The 21,313-nt window shown below is 42.6% G+C and overlaps 1 protein-coding gene across 1 annotated transcript; it reads left to right on the forward strand.

The window, feature by feature from the left end:
- Nucleotides 1–20,127: 20,127 nt before the first annotated feature.
- LOC120380618 (olfactory receptor 4N5-like) lies at nucleotides 20,128–21,063 on the forward strand. The gene has a single exon (XM_039498490.1). It carries the CDS (start codon nucleotides 20,128–20,130, stop codon nucleotides 21,061–21,063), a length of 936 nt encoding a protein of 311 aa, XP_039354424.1.
- Nucleotides 21,064–21,313: the final 250 nt, after the last annotated feature.

Here is a 21,313-nt window from a genome sequence, read left to right on the forward strand (position 1 = left end):
TCTCTTTTCAAAAATCATGTTGACTCTTCCCCAACCAATCATATTCATCTATGTGTCTGATCATTTTGTTCTTTTCTATAGTTTCAACCAATTTTCCCAGTACTGAAATTAGGCTTACTGGCCTGTAATTGTCAAGATCACATAAAGGTAATAAAGGTAATAATTGGAGATATACCAATCTCCTAGAACTGGAAGGAACCTTGAAAGGTCATCAAGTCCAGCCCCCTGCCTTCACTAGCAGGACCATTTTTTTCCCCCCCCCTATCCTAGCTCCCTCTCCTCTCATGAACTCACAACCGGTGGGTTAGTAGCAATGCCACATCTGAAGTCTTTTAAAAAAATTGGTAGCACATTAGCTATCCTCCAGTCATTTGGTGCAGAAACTGATTTAGTTGATAGGTTACAGACTACAGTTAGTAGTTCTGAAATATCACATTTTGAGTTCCTTCAGAACACTTGGGTGAATCCCATATGGTCCTGGTGACATATTGATGTTTAGTTTATCAATTTGTTACAAAACCTCTTCTGATGACACCTCAATCTGGGACAGTTCCTCAGATTTGACACCAAAAATAGTAGTAGAATGCCGCAGGATCAAGATCCAGTCAAGATCAGGGCACTACTGAGCTGGGCTCTCTTGAATTGTCCTGCATTTTACTTCCTTTGATATCAGTGATAGTCTGTCGTGTGTATGAACTGTAAGATTTAGCACTATCCTTTCCTTTCTCCCTCTCCCTCCCACCCAATCAATTACAAGTTGCATCGACAAGGAAGAAGATAAATGAGATTTCAGAAGGAATAATGATTACCCTTTCTGGAACACTCATATGCAGGGTCACCCAATCCATCCCCCATTAAAGTCAGTGGGGTACACAAAATATTATTTGGCATTTGGGTATTGATTGACAATATTTTAGGTAGGGCTGGTAATGCTGTCTCATTAATGTGGCCTGACACTTCTCTTTATAAAGCCCTGTTTTCTGTTGCTTATAACTTTACCAGACTTTAACCACTGAAGTTGCTATTTTCTATGTCAGGTGTCTAGCTCACAACACTTGAAAGATTTCCAAGAATGAAGCCAGGGGAAAATAAGCTGTTTTGCTCATTTTAAGCTCTAGTGTGACCAGGCTTTGGAGATTGGAGTTGACATTTGGCATGAGGAGTCAACTTACAAAATAAAAAAGGTGAGATAAAAATAATCTAAAATAAGATTTAAAGTAAAAAATAAAATATTGAAAATTGAACAAAATGCTTCAATTTTACTGAAATGTAATGTTTGAACTGACACCCAAATTAAAAAAAAATCTTTCCAAGGGAAATTTTGAAATTTGATTACAATTTGGAATGGAAACAAATTTTCAAATCACAGCCTATCCCATGAAATGGACTTGCTGGTTCCTGACCAGCTCTCTAACAAAGCAATCAGATGCTGTATTGATAGAAAATGTCAAAATAAAAATAAATTATTTTCTCTTAGGAGCAAGGTTAGAGTAGTGTGCGGTGAATAAGGCCTGAGGCCACACACTGAAGAATGAGGAGAAAACAAAATACTGAAAAGCAGCTTACTCAGTGAGCCCTGTCCATCCCGTGAACTGAACAAGGCAGGGGTCCCCTGGAAAATGTAATACATAGTCATGTAATTAAAGACTGCATTGTAACTTCATTGAAGAAAAACCAAAATGTGTGTGTTGGAAACTAGACCTAACTGGGGGACAAAATCATAAGCCAATGGGGTTGTCTGACCACAATCCCATTTTTTCATCCTTAATAAGATGGGGGCCTCAACTGGGGAACAGACTCTTGGGAGATTCCCAGGGGATAGACTGACAGGCCTTTCCTTCAACTCCAGAGACTCTGTCCTTTGCTCATGAGCCCTTGTACAACCAAACCACAAGTCACCAGGGGATATGCCTGGCCTTCAGCGCTAGACCAGAGAGGACCACAGACTGATAGATGTGAGCTCCTGCTCTTGTTTCCCCTCCATTTCCCTCCCCCACTATCATCCTCTCTGTTGGCTTTTCACCGGATCCTGAGACCAACTGCACCATCCAGCTCGGCCCAGGTGGACAAGGATCAGCAAAAAAATAGAGACCTGACCAGACCCACCATGTGACGTCCCAGACCAGGGGAGTGAGCCAGAATCCAGAGCAACAGTTGTCCTGGCTGACCTGCCACCAACCCAAATCACCCATCTGTGATAGGGCAGCCACCAGCTATGTTGAGGTGTATTTTCCACATCTTTATGAGCCTATATCTTCTCCTTGCTAGGTGTGAAGGTTGTGGACCTTTCAATATATCTAGAGCGACTTACATGCAGGGCTGAGGAGGAGTCAGTGTTCATGGTACACATAGGTACCAATGGCATAGGCAAAGGAAAGAGAGAGGTCCTGGCCAGCCAAACGGAGGCTGTGGGTAAGAGATTAAAGTCCAGGAGAGCCAATGTAGAATTCTCAGAAATGTTTCCAATTCCATGCGAAGGGACAGGGAGAGAGGCAGAACTACAGGATCTCAATATGTGGATGAGATGATGCTGTACAGAGAAGGAATTTAGGTTCATTAGCAACCAGACAACTTTTAGAGAAGGGAGAAGCCTATACAGGAACGATGGGCACCACCTAAATCAAAACAGAACTAGACTGTTGAATGTAAAATTAAATAGGTTGTTGAGAAGTTTTTAAACTAAGGGCTGGGGGAAAGCCAACAGGACCAGAGGAGTACAGGGTTTGGAGACACACATCCTATAGGGGAGGATTTATTAATGGGGATTCTCTATAGTCTCATAAAGAAGAGAGGATAGAAGTTGATAAAGTTGATAGAAGTTGGGGGGACAGGTAGACACGCTGGAGGAGAGGGATAGGGTCCAGAGTGACCTAGACAAATTGGAGGATTGGGCGCAAAGAAATCAGATGAGGTTCAATGAGGACAAGTACAGAGTCCTGCACTTAGGACAGAAGAATCCCATGCACTGCTACAGGTTGGGGACCAACTGTCTAAGCATCAGAGTCTTATTCAATTACATTGCATGAAGGCAGATGACTAAATACTGACAAATTTTATAAGCGCTCTTGTACAAATGCTAAAAGTCTAAACACTAAAATTGGTGAACTTGAATGCCTGGTATTAAAGGAGGATATTGATATAATTGACATCACAGAAACTTGGTGGACCAATGACAATCAGTGGAACATGGTAACGCCAGGGTATAAAATATCAAGGAAGGACAGAGTAGGTCATGCTGGTGGGGGAGTGGCACTACATGTGAAAGAAAGTATAGACTTCAATAGAGTAAAAATGTTAAATGAATCAAACTGTACCATAGAATTGGCATAGATAGTAAATCCATGTTTGAATAATAAGAGTTTAGCAGTAGAAATATACTACAGACCACCTGACTAGGGTGGTGATAGTGACTGTGAAACACTCAGGGAACTTAGAGAGGCTATAACAAGAGAAAACTCAGTAATGAAGGGGGATTTCAAATTATCTTCATATTGACTGGGTACATGTCACCTCAGGACAGGATGCAGAGATAAAGTTTCTAAACCCCACTAGTGACTGCTTTCTGGAGCAGCTAGTCCTGGAACCCACAAGGGGAGAGGCAATTCTTGATTTAAGTGGCACACAGGATCTGGTCCAAGAGATGAATATAGCTGAACTGCTCGGAGATAGTGACCATAGCATAATTGAATTTAATATGCACAGGTTGGTGGGTGGGAACCACAACAGAAGCCCACCATAGTACCATGTAACTTCAAACAGGAGAACTACTCAAAAATGAGGAATCTAGTTGCCCTTGAAAATTGCCCTGTCCTGTTCATTCCCTCTGAAGCATCTGCCACCGGCCTCTGTCAGAAGACAGAATACTGGGTTAGAAGGACTATTGGTCTGACCCAATATAGCCAATCTTATGTTTCCCCACTTTGTGTCTGTCAGTCTTTTCAAAAGCAGAAAAAGTAACCACCATTCACAGGGGTTCACTTGACATTCAGCAAATGCTCGAGCATGCTGTGCACTGACTGGTCCATGTGGACACTGCCGGCCTGCACTAAAGATCCCTAGTGCACATTAACACAGTACTGTTTGAAACAGAACTACATTAGTGTACCCTAGAATCCTTTGGGAGTGTGATGAGCTAGTGCACAGTACAGTATACACCCGTCTCCCGTTGACTACTGCACCATGTAGACAAGCTCTAATTAATACCCTCTCTCTGAAAAAGGAATTTGGGTGAGTTTTAATTACGGTTGTTTGACAGAACCACTCTGTTTCCATTTCAATATGCTTTATGTCTTGCTTTGATTCCTTTCCTTGTGTATCCTACTCAATACATTTCCAATCTTTGGCATGGATTTTCCAGAGCATGTGCCATGGGACTAAACAGGCTGCAGTCTCTGTACCCAAAATCTGGAAGCATGTTTGACTGTTCAGTGTTGTACCATGACAGGAAGAGTTCAACGCCTTTGACTCTCTGGGACAATTTATACCAACAAAATGAACATAATATTAATCAGACTAATAGAAAGGAAGAGAACTTAGCAACTTAGGTAGAAGTAGCAACAAAAGAATAGAAGAAATAAGAATATAGATAAATAGAAAGAAGTAACAATAAATAATTAGATTAATATGTGGATAGATGGATTCTGCATTTGTTTTTCATTTGTCCCTGAGAGACAGTGAGAGTGAGAGAGAGAGAGAGAGAAAGAGAGAGAGAGAGATCTATTTTTTTATCTCTGCCCTGTTTGTCGTGTATTGGAATAGTTCCCTCTTTCCCTACCTCTCTGCTCTGCTAAATGGACCCCATAATATCTCCCATGAACTATCATACTGAAGACACCAGTGTGTAATGCTTATGGGCAATTTTCATTCAGGTTTCTTGATCCATTTTAAAAAAACTATCTGAGTCATTGTGATTAATTCCCCCACTTTCCATGGGAGGAAACTGAGGCACAAACATTCTATCATCACTTTCCTAAATTAACCCCTGATCTGGGCTGCTTTAGTCTTCCATAGCCAAACTCAAAGTCTGAAAAAAATACAGTGTCCATTTACATTTTTGCCCCTTAAAGGGCACCTCTGCAAACCCCACTTGTATTTCATTGCAACAGCAAACTTACCGCGCCGGTGTGTGTGGAATCCTCCCAACTCTTCTCTCCTCCAACACCAGCCTCCTTTTGGCTATTTATCTATCAATCTAAAGATAATACAGTTCCTATTACTGTATTAAGACAGGCCATTCTCTGCTCACATGGAGCCTCGCCTGCTGGAAATACACTGAGACCTGTTGCTCTCTGCAGACACGCTGTGTGTGTCTAACTGTTGGAAGGATATTTATCCATGTCTATTCCCCTAAGGGCTTTCAGGCACTCACTCCCTGGAGCCCTGCATAGCACAGGAGCAGAGGCAAAGTTACTGTACTGTGTTTTCCTGAAAGTTCCCAGAAACTCAAGTGGTCACAATTACAGAGAGGCAGTAGGGTATAGAACAATGAGTCTGATCCAATTGATAGGGGCACAGGCCTGCTACTCAGGAGACATGGCATTTATCCCTGGCCCTGACACTGACCTGCTGTGTGACCTGACCCAAGTTGCGTCATTTTGTGCCTCAGTTTCCCCTCCCTTGTATTCTGTGTTTAGATTACAAATTCGGTGTGACACAGGCTGTCTCTCACTAGGTGTTTGTGCAGCAGCTAGGAGAATGGTCAATACAAATTTTACAAGAAATCTCTCTCAGCAAAGGAAATGATTCTGTATGTCTACACTCATAATCTTTTGACGCTCAGTGGGTCCAGCTCTGTGTACACTCCCACACATACTACGTGAGGAAAATAAATACCATGTAAACCATTTATAAGATGCTCATACTCAAAAGTCAGAGAGGGCTCAGAGCAAAACCATACAGAGCTGGGAGTTTCTAAGCTTCTGTGTTAGGATTACTGGGTTCTACTCACTCCGGTTACACAACAACCTTCAACTCAGGGTCTCTGTTTCCTTTCCCACCCTTGGCCCATCTTGTCAGTTTAGACTGTGAGCTCTTTGTGTGTTACCTAGTTCAGTGGGCCACAGCTCTCAGGGACACCTATCATACAGATTTGTATTATTGTTACCCCTCAGTATTACAGCACGGGAAAGTTAGTTATTATTATTATTATTAATAATAATTTGTTTTGTTATATTTCCTTTCATAGATTCACAGATTCCAAGGCCAGAAGGGACCACTGGGGTCACAAGATGTTTAAGCAGACAAAGGGGAAAGCTACTGTCTAAAATTTATCCCCATGAGTCACCAGTGAATCCTGGCTACGACAGACTCCACAGGTTTTGGTTAGAAGTTTTGTTAAACCCATCAGAGAAAGCCTGCATTTTAGTAGCTCAAATGCCCTCATTTAGCTTTGACTAAAGATCACTGTCTGCTGGAGGTCATAGACTGTGATGTCTTCCATTCTTGATCAGCTCATTCATATTCTTAGGGATCGCTCTGACGGTTCCAGTAATCACCAGGATAATCTTTGCTCATAATCATTGCACTTTGTGGGAGAGATCTTCAAACTTCGCCCTCCTCTCGTTCTTTTTCCATGTTTCTGTCTGCTCCTCTGGCAGTATCAATTAACATGGGCTCATTTGTCTAAAACAGCTGTGTCCAGTCTCTTTGACTGCAGTCTTTGTCCTGCGACAATTACCAGAGCCCAGACCCTTTTCATTCTCTAAAGCATCTTTGATTCATTGATCGTAACACCATATGGTTAATTTAAATCCAGAGAGGCTTCAGTGCAGAAAGGTGGAAACCTCATTGTGTCTGTTCATATATACTCTCCCAGCCAGGCTCCTGCAGGTGTTCGACACGTGCTCCACCATCTCTTCCTTTTTGGAAGACATTCTGCAGATTGGGGAGCAGTTGTCTCAGCCAATTTGATTTCAAATGTTGTTAAGCCTTAAGGACAGCTCTTGTGCACTCATAACGGGGGCTCCCTGCCTCTCTTTTAAGGCATCCTTCTACAAGCCATGAGTCTGTGAATCTTCTATCGCTAAGGAGTTTGATCTGTCTCCACCACTGTCCATGCATTGGTTTCTGTGTAAATCTTTCTAGGATTTCTTTGGTGATTTGCTTTCCCCTTCTTTTATGCTTTCTTGAGCTGGGATGCATGTTCACCCATTGATTGGTATTGCAACAAGGTGATCTGTTTTCTCTGGCAGACTCCTCATGCATTTTGATGTTATATTCTTCATTGTCAATTGCTTCTTCCAGAGACAGCAGACACATTGCATCGCTGGCTGTACATCCTGTCCGGGTCTTGACTCATATTCAATACTCTGTGTATCACCAGGAGCTGTCTTGCTTAGATATCTTTTTTTAGCTTCTCCTTTTGATTCCACTTGATCACTCAGGCATTGCACCAAGTTATCGGTACCACTCCCATGTTAATGGCTTAAATCAAATTCTTCAAGTCAAGCTTTGTCCTTAGAATGGTTCTTATTCATCTGTATTATCTGTCCTCACTTCTTCTTCGAAATCCTTATATTGTAACTCTCACATTTCCCTGATTCTAAGGGATTATATTATAGTAGTAGTTGTAAAGGGCTAGGGGCCAGTACATCCTGAGCTATTCCTCTGACTTTGTTCAGTCACTTCACCTCAGCATTTCTCAGTTCATCATTTGTAAAATGGGGATAATAATTACAGTTTGGCAGATAATTCATAATCAGTTAAGATGTTCAAAAATGTCTATCCAAACTGAATTTTAATGAACAATTGGGTTTCACTAAAAGTTATTTGGGGGCAGAAAATATATCATTTTGGATTTAATTTTCTGAGAGGGGGTAATGAAAACCTGGAGATGGAAAACTCTTTTGTAAAAAAATTTCAGTGTTTAGTAACATTTTTCAAAAACAGAAATCTTTTCCACAAGTTGAAAATACTTACCAAAAAGTACGTAGAAATGATTTTCAAAAGCCAAAATCTTTCCAGTTTCTAGTTTGTTTTTTTTCCCTTTCTTCTTCTTCTTCTTCTTCTTCTTCTTCTTCTTCCCCATCAAAAATATCATGTCTACCAATGTTATATATGCCATCATGTGCCAGCAATGCCCCTCTGCTATGTACATCGACCAAACTGGACAGTCCCTACATAAAAGGATAATTAGGACACAAATCAGATATTAGGAATGGCAATATACAAAAACCTGTAGGAGAACACTTCAATCTCCCTGGACACACAAAAGCAGATTTAAAGGTAGCCATCCTGCAGCAAAAAACTTCAGGACCCGACTTCAAAGAGAAACTGCTGAGCTTCAGTTCATCTGCAAATTTGACACCATCAGCTCAGGATTAAATAAAGTCTGTGAATGGCTTGCCAACTACAAAAGCAGTTTCTTCTTCCTTGGTTTTCACACCTCAACTGCTAGAAGAGGGCCTCATCCTCCCTGATTGAACTAACCTCGTTATCTCTAGCCTGACTCTTGCTTGCATATTTATACCTGCCTCTGGAAATTTCTACTACATGCATCCGACGAAGTGGGTACTCACCCACGAAAGCTCATGCTCCAATACATCTGTTAGTCTATAAGGTGCCACAGGACTTTTTGCTGCTTTTACAGATCCAGACTAACATGGCTACCCCTCTGATACTTAAAAATATCATGGAATATTTCAATGGAAACAAAACAATGGCACAAAATATAATCCTGCAAAAATATAATTCTTATTTTTCACCAGTTTCAGTAATGAGCAATTAAATTAAATTGAATGAATTTGAGTAGATCAGGGTGCCATATTCATTGTGAGTTTAATTGAAAAAATCTGATTGTGTTTGATCATAGGGATTAGCTAACTGGGTCAGACCAAAGGATCATCCAGTCCAGTATCTTCTCTCTGACAGTGGGCAGCACTGGAATAATCTGTCCATGAGAAAGTTTTTCCCTGACCCCCATCGAGTGGTCAATGGTTTATACCCTGTAGCAGAAGAGGTTTTGTCCTTTATAGATTTTTATCTAAAGTACCTGCATGCTCATGTTATCCAAATAGGCTGGAATTTCCAAAGGGGCCTAAGAGAGATGGGTGCCCAAATCCCATTGATTTACAGCTGGAAATGTGCTCCTAACTTCCTGGGTCCACTTTGAAAATCTCTCTATCATCATTCACTTCTGTAACAGAGCCCCCTTGCTGAGGCTGACCTACATTGGTGCATAGCTCTTCAACTTCACTGAGCTCCTTAACTTCCTTTTTGCCACTGTCGTCATCCTTTCTTCACTCCTGAAGATGGTGGGGGTGTTTTCCTTCATCAGAGTGACCATTGTGAGGATCCTATCCATTGAGGAATGCCCAAAGGTCTTCTCCATATGTGTCATGTACATCAGAATGGTCATCTGGGGTCATGGTACTCCCACCATCCTCCATGTGCGTCCAACCAAGAGCACGTTACTGGTGCCCAGGAAGTGGGTTGCCATGCTCAACACAATATTGACACCATTCCTCAGTCCCTTCATATTCTGCCTGAGGAACAAAAAGGTCCATGAGATGGTAAAGGATGCTTTTAACAGGAGCTTTTACTTCTCTAAGAACACTAGGACGCTAACAGTACTGAGTGGCAAAGACCAATGGCAGGAAATTAGAGCTGGTAGGAACTTTTCCAACATTCAAATTTCCTACAGTTATTGGGTTTTTTTTTCAGAGAATTATGAAAATTTCACTATTTTCCCCGCATTCAGTGTAAAAAAAAGCATTTAAATATTACTAACATACAGTCAACATTTTTTGATATTGGATTTTTTGTGTGAAAATGTTTATGTCAAATGCAGAAAAAAAGTCTTTCAATAAAAATTCACAAAAATTAGGAGCACTAACTCAACATTTTCCAGCAGAAGCTTCTAATTTTGACTCCCTGTAGATGAAAACAAAGTGTTGCCAAAATCCTCACCAAAATTGTAGAGTTTTCTTGTTTTTGTTTTAACATTCTAAATGTCTATGAATTCTTTAAAGAAACTTTGAGTTATTTTAACTTGTGGGAAGATTATGATCCCCTCAACCTACATTGGTTTCACTAACTCTAATGAAATAGATTCAGGGAGATTTTTCGTTGAATTAGGCCACAACTCATAATCATGCATCTCAGTCTCTGTCTTATTAAAGTAGGCCACTGCTTCTCAAACGTGGTAACATCTGAAGGGAATAAATTCCTGACCAGGGCTTTGCAACAACCAAAGAAGAAACCATCACCCTGGACAGTCCACCCTGGTTTTATGCTTATGTTGGAGTCAGTGTGATCATCAATGAGATTTTCAAGGTTGCCTTGGTAATTTGGCTATCAAATTACGTATAATTTTAAAGGGGATTGGGCAACCCAAAGCCTTATGTGGCCTTTGAAAATCTCCACCCATAGTTTCAAAATTAAAACCCTGGAACTTTGTTATTCTGGTGACATTTTTAGGGTCATGTAACATATTGACAAAATACAGGAGTGCTCTTTTACCTACAATGTGGGTTGGTGTCATTACAGCGAGCTGCTGAGTCACCAGGGACATGGGCATGTTCTTCAAAGGGAAGGAATTTTTTCCCAATAATTTCCTTCTGCCCTTGGAATCTATTAATCCAGGCCATGTTGAATGGACACCCATGAAATGATTAAAACTCAATAGAGCTCTGTATAGAAGGGACTCCCCAAGAATTTGGGCCTGAAGTTTCTAGTGTGGTGGCTCCTAGTTTTGGCTGCCCACCTTGAGACATCTAGTCTTCAGTCTTTGATAATGTGACATTAGCTGATTAAAATATGACCATGCAAGTCATTGTTGCTACCACTGTTATATAATTGCAATGAATTTTATACAAAGTGTGATGCACGGCCAGAAAAGGTTAAGCATCCTGCAGGCTAAATGACCCAGAATCAACCTGTAGAGACATGCTAGAAAAGTACATAAATGGTAATTGGGGCCATTCCATGGTAGATAGGCTAAAACATTGAAATGCAAACCTATATTGTTAGAAATTAGAGGTGATACTAATTGTATGTGTGTACTCATATCTTGTTAAATGTTAGCCATGTAAACAGACAGACCCTGTCTATTACTATAGCTATTGATTCAGAGATCAAAGGGAATATTAACATTTAGATGAATTCTTGGGTGAAATAATGTCATTGTCTATGTCTCTTTAAAGTTTGTGATAGACTGCCTAATGGATAAATTGCCTTAGGTTAATCCTTATAGCTAACTACCGGTGATGCTTAGGAAATACCGGCGCTGGGATCCCGGGGAGGGAGGTGGGAAGGAGTCACCTTGCCCATCTCCCCAGCCACGCCCCCGGGTCCCTGCAAGGGTCTGGTTGGCTCTCCTCCATCTGCAGCTCTTGACAGGGGATTCTGCCCAGGCTGGGGTTGCCCCTTGACCTGTAGCTCTCCTGAGTTTGTGGGTTCTTTTGTGCTGGAGGGCATCTGGGGGTGGGCGGGGACTCCTGGGCCCCATTTCCATGTAGCTGGGGCAGGGTTTGGTGGTGAGCAGGGAGGCTGCACTCTGCGGGGTTGGGAGGCTCAGTCCTGCTGTAACCGGCTGCTCAGCGCCGGCCTTGGTCAGGGTGTGGGTCCTGCTCTCCCGTCTGCACTGATTGCAGGCTGGGCTGCTATGACTCACAACCACAATTGTTGGGGGTGCTTTATGGGGCTGGGAGATAACCCTTGTGGATGCAGTTCTGGATTCAGCACTGTCGCTACCTAGGTCATGTCCTCTGTCAGTCTGTCCCAGACTCGGATACTAATGCAATCTATGGTGGATATAAGTGCGCGTTTCGGGAGTGGGTCGGTATCCAAAGTTTGAGGTTTTCTTTTGTGTAATGTTCGATGACCTCCTACAGGTCAAACCGAGTAGAGTCTTGTACCATACAACTCAGTGATCCCTGGTTAGCCCATTGTCATCTGCATCCAGAGCAACAATACTTGTGTGAAATGCTCTGTCTTTATCTAAAACCTCGTTTTCCCTTAAGGTGTTTTGATATTTCCAGAGCTCTTGGGAAAACTGGTGTTGTCCTGTAGAAAGAAATTATTTTGATTCTAAGGTGTTGAGCCATCCTTCTTCCTTTAGCACTGGAATGTGTTACCTAGGGAGGTGGTGGAATCTCCTTCCTTAGAGTTTTTAAGGTCAGGCTTGACAAAGCCCTGGCTGGGATGATTTAGTTGGGGATTGGCCCTGCTTTAAGCAGGGGGTTGGACTAGAAGACCTCCTGAGGTCCCTTCCAACCCTCTGCTTAAAGCAGGGCCAATCCCCAACTAAATCATTCCAGCCAGGGCTTTGTCAAGCCTGACCTTAGAAACCTGTAAGGAAGGAGATTTACCTAAGGACTCCAACCTGCCTATTGTTTGCCTAAGGACTCCAACCTGTCAAAGAAAGCCTGAAAACTGTGTAAAAGACTCTTGGGCCTTGATCCTTTCATCTCAGATCTGTTTGATGCTTCATGCAGGGGAAGTTTAAACCACAAAGCTGAGATCTCTAGCACTAATCTGCAATCATCCTGAATATAAACATTGGATTATAACCTATGAACTAATTCTGAAACAACTCTTTGCAATTACAAAACTCACCATCTCTACTATGAATCTGAATGTCAAGAATTGAATTGATGTCTATATGTATACTGATCTTTTAGCCAATACTCTCTCTCTTTTCTTTTTAATAAATTTTAGTTTAGTTTAAAAAAATTAGCTGTAACCATGTATTTGAGTAAGATCTGGAATATTCATTAACCTAGAAGGTAATATGTCCGATCCTTTGGGGTTGGTAGAACTTTCTTATATGATGAATAAGATTTTCAGTAATCCTCATCATATTTGATTTGGGTGTCTGTGTAGATGCCTAAGGCTAGGTGGCTTCTGGGTAACCAGTAAGGTATTATAGAAGCTGTTTTGTGCTGGTTGTGCTAAGTATTGAAATATCCACCAGCTTTGGGGATTGTCTGCCCCATTCTTTGCAGTTCACCCTAATTGAGTAACTCCAGTGTGGCACTCTGGGATCCCAGTCACAGAGAGCCATCAGGAGGCAGAGCCATGTGATGGGGAGCCAGACAGAGTGAAAAGTGAGTTGCAAAGCAGAATGGATGTGCCTCCAGCTAAGCCCCTGTGATGCCCAAAGATAATCAGGAGGCCGAGGGGTTCAGAGGTCAAACCTCCCAATGGGATGGCTAAGGCCTGCCCCAGAATGCTGACAGCTGAGCCTGCTGTGAGCTGCCAGCTGGTAGCAGAAATTCTCATTATTAGACCCTCAGTGCATGAACTTGCACTTTGTACTATTGAATGTCACCATATTTCTCTCACATAAGAACATGAGAACATAAGAATGGCCCTACTGAATCAGACCAAAGGTCCATCTAGCCCAGTATCCTTTCTCCCAACAGTCCCAGTGCCAGGTGCCTCACAGGGAATGAACAGAACAGGTAATTATCAAGTGATCCATCCGCTGTCGCTCATTCCCAGCTTCTGGCAAACAGAGTCTAGGGACACATTCCTGCCCATCCTGGCTAGTCACCATTGATGGATCTATCCTCCATGAATTTATCTGGTTCTTTTTTGAATCCTGTTATGGTCTTCACAACATCCTCTGGCAGGCATTCCACAGGTTGACTGTGTGTCATGTGAACAAATACTTCCTTTTATTTGTTTTAAACCTGCTGCCTATTAATTTCATTTGGTGACCTTCTAGTTCTTGTGTTATGAGAAGTAGTAAACAACACTTCCTTATCTACTTTCTCTACACCAGTCATGATTTTATAGACCTCAATCATATCTCCCCTTAGCTGTCTCTTTTCCAAACTGAAAAGTCCCAATCTTATTAATTTCTCCTCATATTGAGGCCGTCCCATACCCCTAATCATTTGTGTCACCCTTTTCTGAACCTTGAGATGGGGTGACCACATCCGCACCCAGTAGTCAAGATATGGGCATACCATAAATTTATAGAGAGGCAACATGATATTTTCTGTCTCATTATCTATCCTTTTTTATTATTATTATTATTCCCAGCATTCTGTTGGCTTTTTTGACTGCCACTGCACATTGAGTGGATGTTTTCAGAGAACTATCCACAATGACTCCCAGATCTCTTTCTTGAGTGGTAACAGATAATTTAGACCCCATCATTTATATATATAGTTGGGATTATGTTTTCCATTGTGCATTATTTTGCATTGAACAACATTAAATTTCATCTACCTTTTTGTTGCCCAGTCACCTAGTTTGGAGAGATCCTTTTGTAGCTCTTCACAGTCTGCCTGGGTCTTAACTATCTTTAGTAATTTTGTACCATCGGCAAATTTTGCCACCTCACTGTTTACCCCTTTTTCCAGATCATTTATGAATATGTTGAATAGGACTGGGCCCAGTATAGATCCCTGGGGGACAACACTATTTACCTCTCTCCATTCTGAGAATTGACCATTTTTCCCCCTTGTTTCCTATCTTTTAACCAGATAGCAATCCATGAGAGCACCTTTGATGTTGAGAAAGTGGATAAGGAAAAGTTATTTACTTATTCCCATAATACAAGAACTAGGGGTCACCAAATGAAATTAATAGGCAGCAGGTTTAAAACAAATACAAGGAAGTTCTTCTTCACGCAGAGCACAGTCAACTTGTGGAACTCCTTACCTGAGGAGGTTGTGAAGGCTAGGACTATAATAATGTTTAAAAGGGAACTGGATAAATTCATGGTGGCTAAGTCCATAAATGGCTATTAGCCAGGATGGGTAAGGAATGGTGTCCCTAGCCTCTGTTTGTCAGAGGATGGAGATGGATGGCAAGAGAGACATCACTTGATCATTGCCTGTTAGGTTTCCTCCCTCTGGGGCACCTGGCATTGGCCACTGTTGGTAGACAGATACTGGGCTAAATGGACCTTTGTTCTGACCCGGTACGGCCGTTCTTATGTTCTTATGTTTCCTCTTATCCCGTGGCAGCTTACTTTGCATAAGAGCCTTTGGTGAGAGACCGTGTCAAAGGCTTTCTGAAAATCTAAGTACACTATATCCACTGGAGCTCTAGCCTGGAAAGCCCCAGGCTTCAGCCTAGCAGAAAGCTAAGGGGTACTAGGGGTTTCAGAGGGCAGCCCAGAGGTAGACCAAGGCAGCAGGTCCAAACCCAACCTTGCCAGTGATGAGTAGGCTGACATGGCAGTCTGCCCCAGGGCACGGGGGCTGGAAGATGAATGGCAGTGGCCTTAAACTGAGGTGAGGTGGGGATAGTGGGTGGGGGTTCCCCTGGGAGGGGGAGACCCAGAACTGTGAGGGTACTGCCAGGGGGGCAGCACCCAGTTAAATGGGCACCAGGGTCCTGGGAAGGACACTTGGGGCCAAGCTGTGGCAGATCACTGGCCTGCAGAGGGTGCTCTGGGCTGGAAATTGAGCTAATTCCCTGAGAGACCAGCAGGAGGCGCTGCAGGGGTGAGTCCGCACATCTACAGTGACCATGAGCAAATCACTTCCATGGCTCTCTGTGCCTCAGTTTCCTCATCTATAAAATGGGGGTGGTCAGTGTGATGGGTTGGATCATAGAAACCCCCTGGGGATCCGCCACCTGATGTGCCAAGACTACTTCTACTCCTGCTGGCCTTCTGCCAGCCTGGGATTTCAGCACCCTGTCTTGCTGAGCCAGACACACCCATCTGCTCCCTCACAGACCCAGGGTCTGAATTACTTGCCCCAAAGCTGCAGGTCTACCTGAAAGCAGCTCACAGAAGTGTTCCTGTCTTTAACACTCAGATGCCCAACTCCCAATGTGGTCTAAAGCCAAATAAATCCATTTTACCCTGTATAAAGCTTATGCAGGGTAAATTCATAAATTGTTTGCCCTCTATAACACTGACAGAGATATATGCACAGTTGTTTGCTTCCCCCAGGTATTAACACATACTCTGAGTTAAATAATAAGTAAAAAGTGATTTTATTAAATACAGAAAGTAGGATTTAAGTGGATCCAAGTAGTAACAGACAGAACAAAGTCAACAAGTAAAATAAAATAAAATGCGCAAATCTATGTCTCATCAAACTGAATACAGATAATCTCACCAGTTCCAGAATGCTCCCTTTTACAGACTAATCTCCTTTTAGCTTGAGTCCAGCAATCCCTCACACCCCTTGCAGTCTCTGTCCTTCATTCCAGTTTCTTTTAGTATGGGGAGGGGCAGAGAGACTCTCTCTTTAGCCAGCTGAAGACAAAATGGAGGGGTTTCCCAATGGTTTAAATAGACTTTTTCTTCTGGGTAGACACCCCTCCCTCCCTCTGTGTAGAATCCAGTCACAAAATGGAAATTTAGAATCAGATGGGCAAGTCACAAGTCACATGCCCATGCATGACTCAGGACTTGCAGGTGCAGCCATTACCCACATGCTACTTTGAATGTCCTGAAATAGACTTCTTATGTGGATTGGAGTCTTCCAAGCTCTTTTGTCTGTTAAGTGTCTGTTAAGTGCTTCCTGATTGAGAGCTTAACTTGCACATCCCTTTTCTGAGAAATGACCAAATGTTCTAACTAAGGCTACTTAGAAATCAAGCAAGTATACAGACAATGTTCATAACTTTGAACACACAAATGGTGCCTGCATACAACTAAGATGAACATAACCAGCAGATCATAACCTTTACATAGATATGTTACATGGCATATGTAGCAAAGCCCTATTTCAGTTATATCATACATACATTTATAAGCACCCCCCCATAAAGCCTTATGGGGTACACTGTCACAGTCAGATCACCTTTCCCCCTTTTTTAGAGGTCTTTGGATCTCTGGATTCATGCACTGAAGCACTGTGACTGGCATCACACCTGCTGTGAGAAATATTGCTCTACAGTAAGCCTCACAGCCTGTCCATCACTGCCCCTTCTCTCCTGCCAAGCGACTGTCTGGCACCTCCCCCAGCTGCTGCCGTACCCCTTAGGGACTGGATCTGCACTACCTATAACAAAGGCCCTTGGCTCTGAGCTAGGCATCTCATCCCCTGGCTCCCCACAATCACATGGACAGAGTTCCCAGCACCTCACTGGGAGGCAGCTGAGCAGAGATGGGCCCTTGCTGAGATAACCTCCCTGCTCCTCTGAAGGTGGGTGACAGGGCCAGAGTCTTGGCTGGGCTAGGTGCCATGTGTTGGGGTGAACTGAGAGCCAGGAGGCAGATGCCCTAGTTTCATGGCATAGCTGCATTCATATTAACATCAGCCTGGCCCTGCCTGCCAAGGCAGGAAAGGGAGCACATTCACTTCTCAGCTGAGGCTGACAACTGAGGTGGTGCTTTCAGTGTCATGGGAGCAGCTGGGTATTGGATGGAGACATACTATAGCCTGATCATACAGGGGCAATTTTCAGCTACTGCTGGCGCAGCAGGGATCCCATCCAGTAAGTTGCTCTCTGCCCCGCTTGGCCAACCTATCTGAGCAACGGAGACAGAAGCTGCTTTACAGGGAGGAAACCCAAGCTGATGTACTCTCCTTCCTTCCTTCTGTCTGCAGTTAGGTGCTTCCTTTCCTCCTTAAATCTTCTTTTCATTTTCCATCCCTCCCCTTTCTTTCTTTCTTTCTTTCTTTCTTTCTTTCTTTCTTTCTAGAAATTGTTAACATTGCTGATTTCAATTCCATTTTTGATTTTCTGTCATGAAAATTAAAACAACAAATGTACTAAATGATACTTTGAAATGGCATGTTTCATTTTGAATCCACATTTTCAGCCAGCAGTTGATTCCAAATGAAATCTCTCGATTTCCATTGATACTCTCTTAAATACATGCACATATACTTCAACAAATCTGCACTATTACTTTAACATTTCAACATTGTATTGTGATGGGAAATGTTGAAATGTTTTGTTTTGACCTTTCTGAATTGAAACCTTTCTGAGCTTTTCCTTTTCACTTTTCATCCCAATTCATGATGGAAGCTATTGTCAACATTTTGGAATTTTCCACGGGATGGAAATCCCATTTTCTGAGCAGCTCAACATCTGGGTTTTTCTTCTGTGTCCTAGACAATCACCAGGCACCACTGGGGCCTGGCTGAACAGCTGAGAGAGAAGAGGAATTTCATTGATTTTAAACACTGGGAACAAGAGCTCTGAGCAGAGGGATTTATACTCCTCTCCATCCTGTGCACTGAATAAAGCAGGAAAATATAGTTTATGATCACGTAATTACACTGTATCATAATATCAATGCCTAAGAATTGTTTGCAGTATTGTTATAGTTGTATTAGTCCAAGGGCCTGAAGAGGAGCTCTGTGTAGCTTGAAAGCTTGTCTCTTTGAGCAACAGAAGTTAGTCCAATACAAGTTATCAGCTCACCCACCTTGCCTTTCTAATGCAGAGAGGACAGGACAGAAGGAACCATACCATATTTTTATTAAGAAATTAGAAAGATGAAAATCAACATGACAAATTAAATTATTTTAAAACTGTCTAGGTCTCAAAAGGTATGTCTAAATTGCAATCAGATATCCCAATTGCAGTGTAGCTATACCCAAACTGTATTCAAATAGGGAATCATTATTGAGCGGGTGTGATTCTACACCATGAGTGTAGTTTGGAGAATGAGGGGGGAGCATTGCCCCCCCCAACTGCAAGCCTTGGGCATACATGGAATCCCCCACCCCCAGCATGGTCCCATTGGAAGTCAAACTACGCCTATGAGTCCCACAGGGATCAGTTTTTGGCCCTATGTTTTGGCCCTTGGTTGATTGGTAAACTGGGCAAAAGCAAACAATACACATTTTAATACAGCTAAATGTAAATGCACATATCTAGGAACAAAGAATGTACACCATACTCACAGGATGGGGGCCTTTATCCTGGGAAGCAATGACTTAGAAAAAAAATTGGGGGGGAGGTCATGGTGGATAATCAGCTGAACATGAGCTCCAAGTGTGACACTGTGGGGGAAAAAAAGAGCTATTGCTATCCTGAAATTTTAAGTGCTTGGCTTTAAAACATAAAGAAATTTCTTTTAGCACAGAATGTTATTCTATATAATTGTGAATATATATTTTAAATGACTAGAGCTGGTCAGACTTTTTCCTGTTATTTTGTTAGATTCTTTGTTTTTTGTTTGTTGGTTTTTGTTTGTTTTTTGGCGGGGCGGGGGTGAAAGCTTGAGGTTTTTGTCAAGAAACAAAATATATTTTTTTCTTTTTGGCCAATTAAACCTTTAAAAAAAATCAAACACAATCAGCCACTAACAAACCAAAAAATGGCCAAAAACTGATAAAAAGAACCACCGACAAAAATATCAGAAGCTTGAAATATTTTTGATTTCCAGTTTTCTAACTTAATTTAAAAAAAAATTGGAAAGAAAACCCTTCCCACATTAAAAAAAAAATCAGAAACCAAATTCTCTCTAGAAAAAAAGAGAGAGAGAGAGATTTGATGGCTAATTTTCAACCAGTCTTAAAAGTGACAGATTATGAAACGTCAAAAGTTGCCTACAATGAAATCACCAAAGGTGACTGATTTTGCTAATATAAAAAATCAGTAAAAAATTTGCTGGGGGGTGCCCCCCCCCAAATCCACACACCTTCTACATTTCAAATTTTAGAAGGGGCCAATTTGTAATCACTTGATTTACAATCTGGACTAGAAAATGAGAGAATCTGAAATTCAGTCTTTATTCGTCGATTACATGCTGTGAATTTGGGGAGATTACACTATATTCTTCACACAGTGCAAAACTACATGTTTTAAGTAAAAATCTGAATGCTACCATGAGTATAGATGTTCTACCACCAACTCCATAAGTCTATTTATATGCTCAGTGCCAGATCCCCAGCTGGCATCAACTGACAGTAGCACCATTGGAGTCAATGAGTCAGATTCATCGCTGGTGTGAATTGTCAGCACTCCATTCAGCTAAGTGCGGCCGTCTATATTGCAGATCTGCATATGAGGAAATCAGCAGAACCTGCAGCCATGCACCTGCATGCAGAGTCTAACCCTCAGTGTGTAAGTTACCTCAATGGAGGCTCCATTCTCCTCCCATCCTCATAATGAGGCTCCTCTGTGCCTGGCCGACATGTCTCGGCTCGGCGCCCTGTGCTATTGTATGTGGAAATGCTCGTTCACGGTGGCCACTATAATCTCCTCCTCTCTCTCCATCCTGTGTGTGCTACAGGGATCCACACTGATGGGATGGAGCATGGGAACCTCACATGGGTGACGGAATTCATGCTGCTGGGGCTATCCGAGGCCTACAGGGTCCAGCTCTTCCTCTTCTTCCTTTTCCTGCTTTTCTACATAGTCATCCTCCCAGGCAATGTCCTCATCATCCTCACCATCCGGAGTGACCCCTGCCTGGGCTCCCCCATGTACTTCCTTCTGGCCAACCTGGCCTTCCTAGACATTTGCTACTGCTCTGTTACTCCCCCAAAGATGTTAGCTGATTTCTTCTCCCACCGCAAGACCATCTCCTACGGGGGCTGCATGGCCCAGCTCTTCTTCATCCACTTCCTGGGAGCAGCTGAGATCTTCCTGCTGATTATTATGGCCTATGATCGTTATGTGGCCATCTGTAAACCTTTGCACTATGCCAGCATTGTGAGCAGGGGGGTCTGCTGTGCCCTGGTTGGGGCTGCCTGGGTGGGGGGCTTCATGCACTCCATAGTCCAGGTGGCTTTGACCATCAGGTTGCCCTTCTGCGGCCCCAACAAGCTGGACAACTTCTTCTGCGATGTGCCTCAGGTGATCAAGCTGGCCTGCACCGACACCTACGTGGTGGAGATGCTGATGTTTTCCAACAGCGGCCTGGTCACCTTGGTGTGCTTTGTCCTCCTCCTCATCTCCTACACTGTCCTGCTAGTCAAGCTCAGGATTCAGTCCCTCTGCGGGAAGAACAAAGCAGCCTCCACCTGTGTCACTCACATCATCGTGGTCTTTATCATGTTTGTCCCCGCCCTCTACATCTATGCCCGCCCCTTCCGCAGCTTCCCCCTGGACAAGGTGGTGTCCCTGTTCCACACCGTGGTCTTCCCACTACTGAACCCCATGATCTACACACTCAGGAACAAGGAGATCATCAGTGCCATGAAGAGACTGATGATCAGATACTGCCATTGTTGTGGGAAGTAAATGGAAGCCAGAATAAAGTAGTATCAAACTGTGAATAATTTTCTATGTGCAGGGCTCCATTTTGCTTTTAGATACACTGGAGAAACTCTGTAGTTATGCTGTAGTATCTATTGAGCAACTTGAATCTGTTAAATAACTTTATAGTAAATCTGTAGTATCTATGGAATATGTCTGTAGTATATATTGAAATCCCTGTACAATCTGTTGAGTAATTAGTAAATCTGTAGCATCTATGTAGTAACTTGCATGA

This window comes from Mauremys reevesii, linkage group 13 (assembly GCF_016161935.1).
Source record: "Mauremys reevesii isolate NIE-2019 linkage group 13, ASM1616193v1, whole genome shotgun sequence".
NCBI classification, from domain to species: Eukaryota; Metazoa; Chordata; order Testudines; family Geoemydidae; genus Mauremys; species Mauremys reevesii.

Excerpts from the sequence above, each read along its gene's own strand:
- LOC120380618 (XM_039498490.1), top strand. The coding sequence starts at position 20,128 with ATGGAGCATGGGAACCTCACATGGGTGACGGAATTCATGCTGCTGGGG.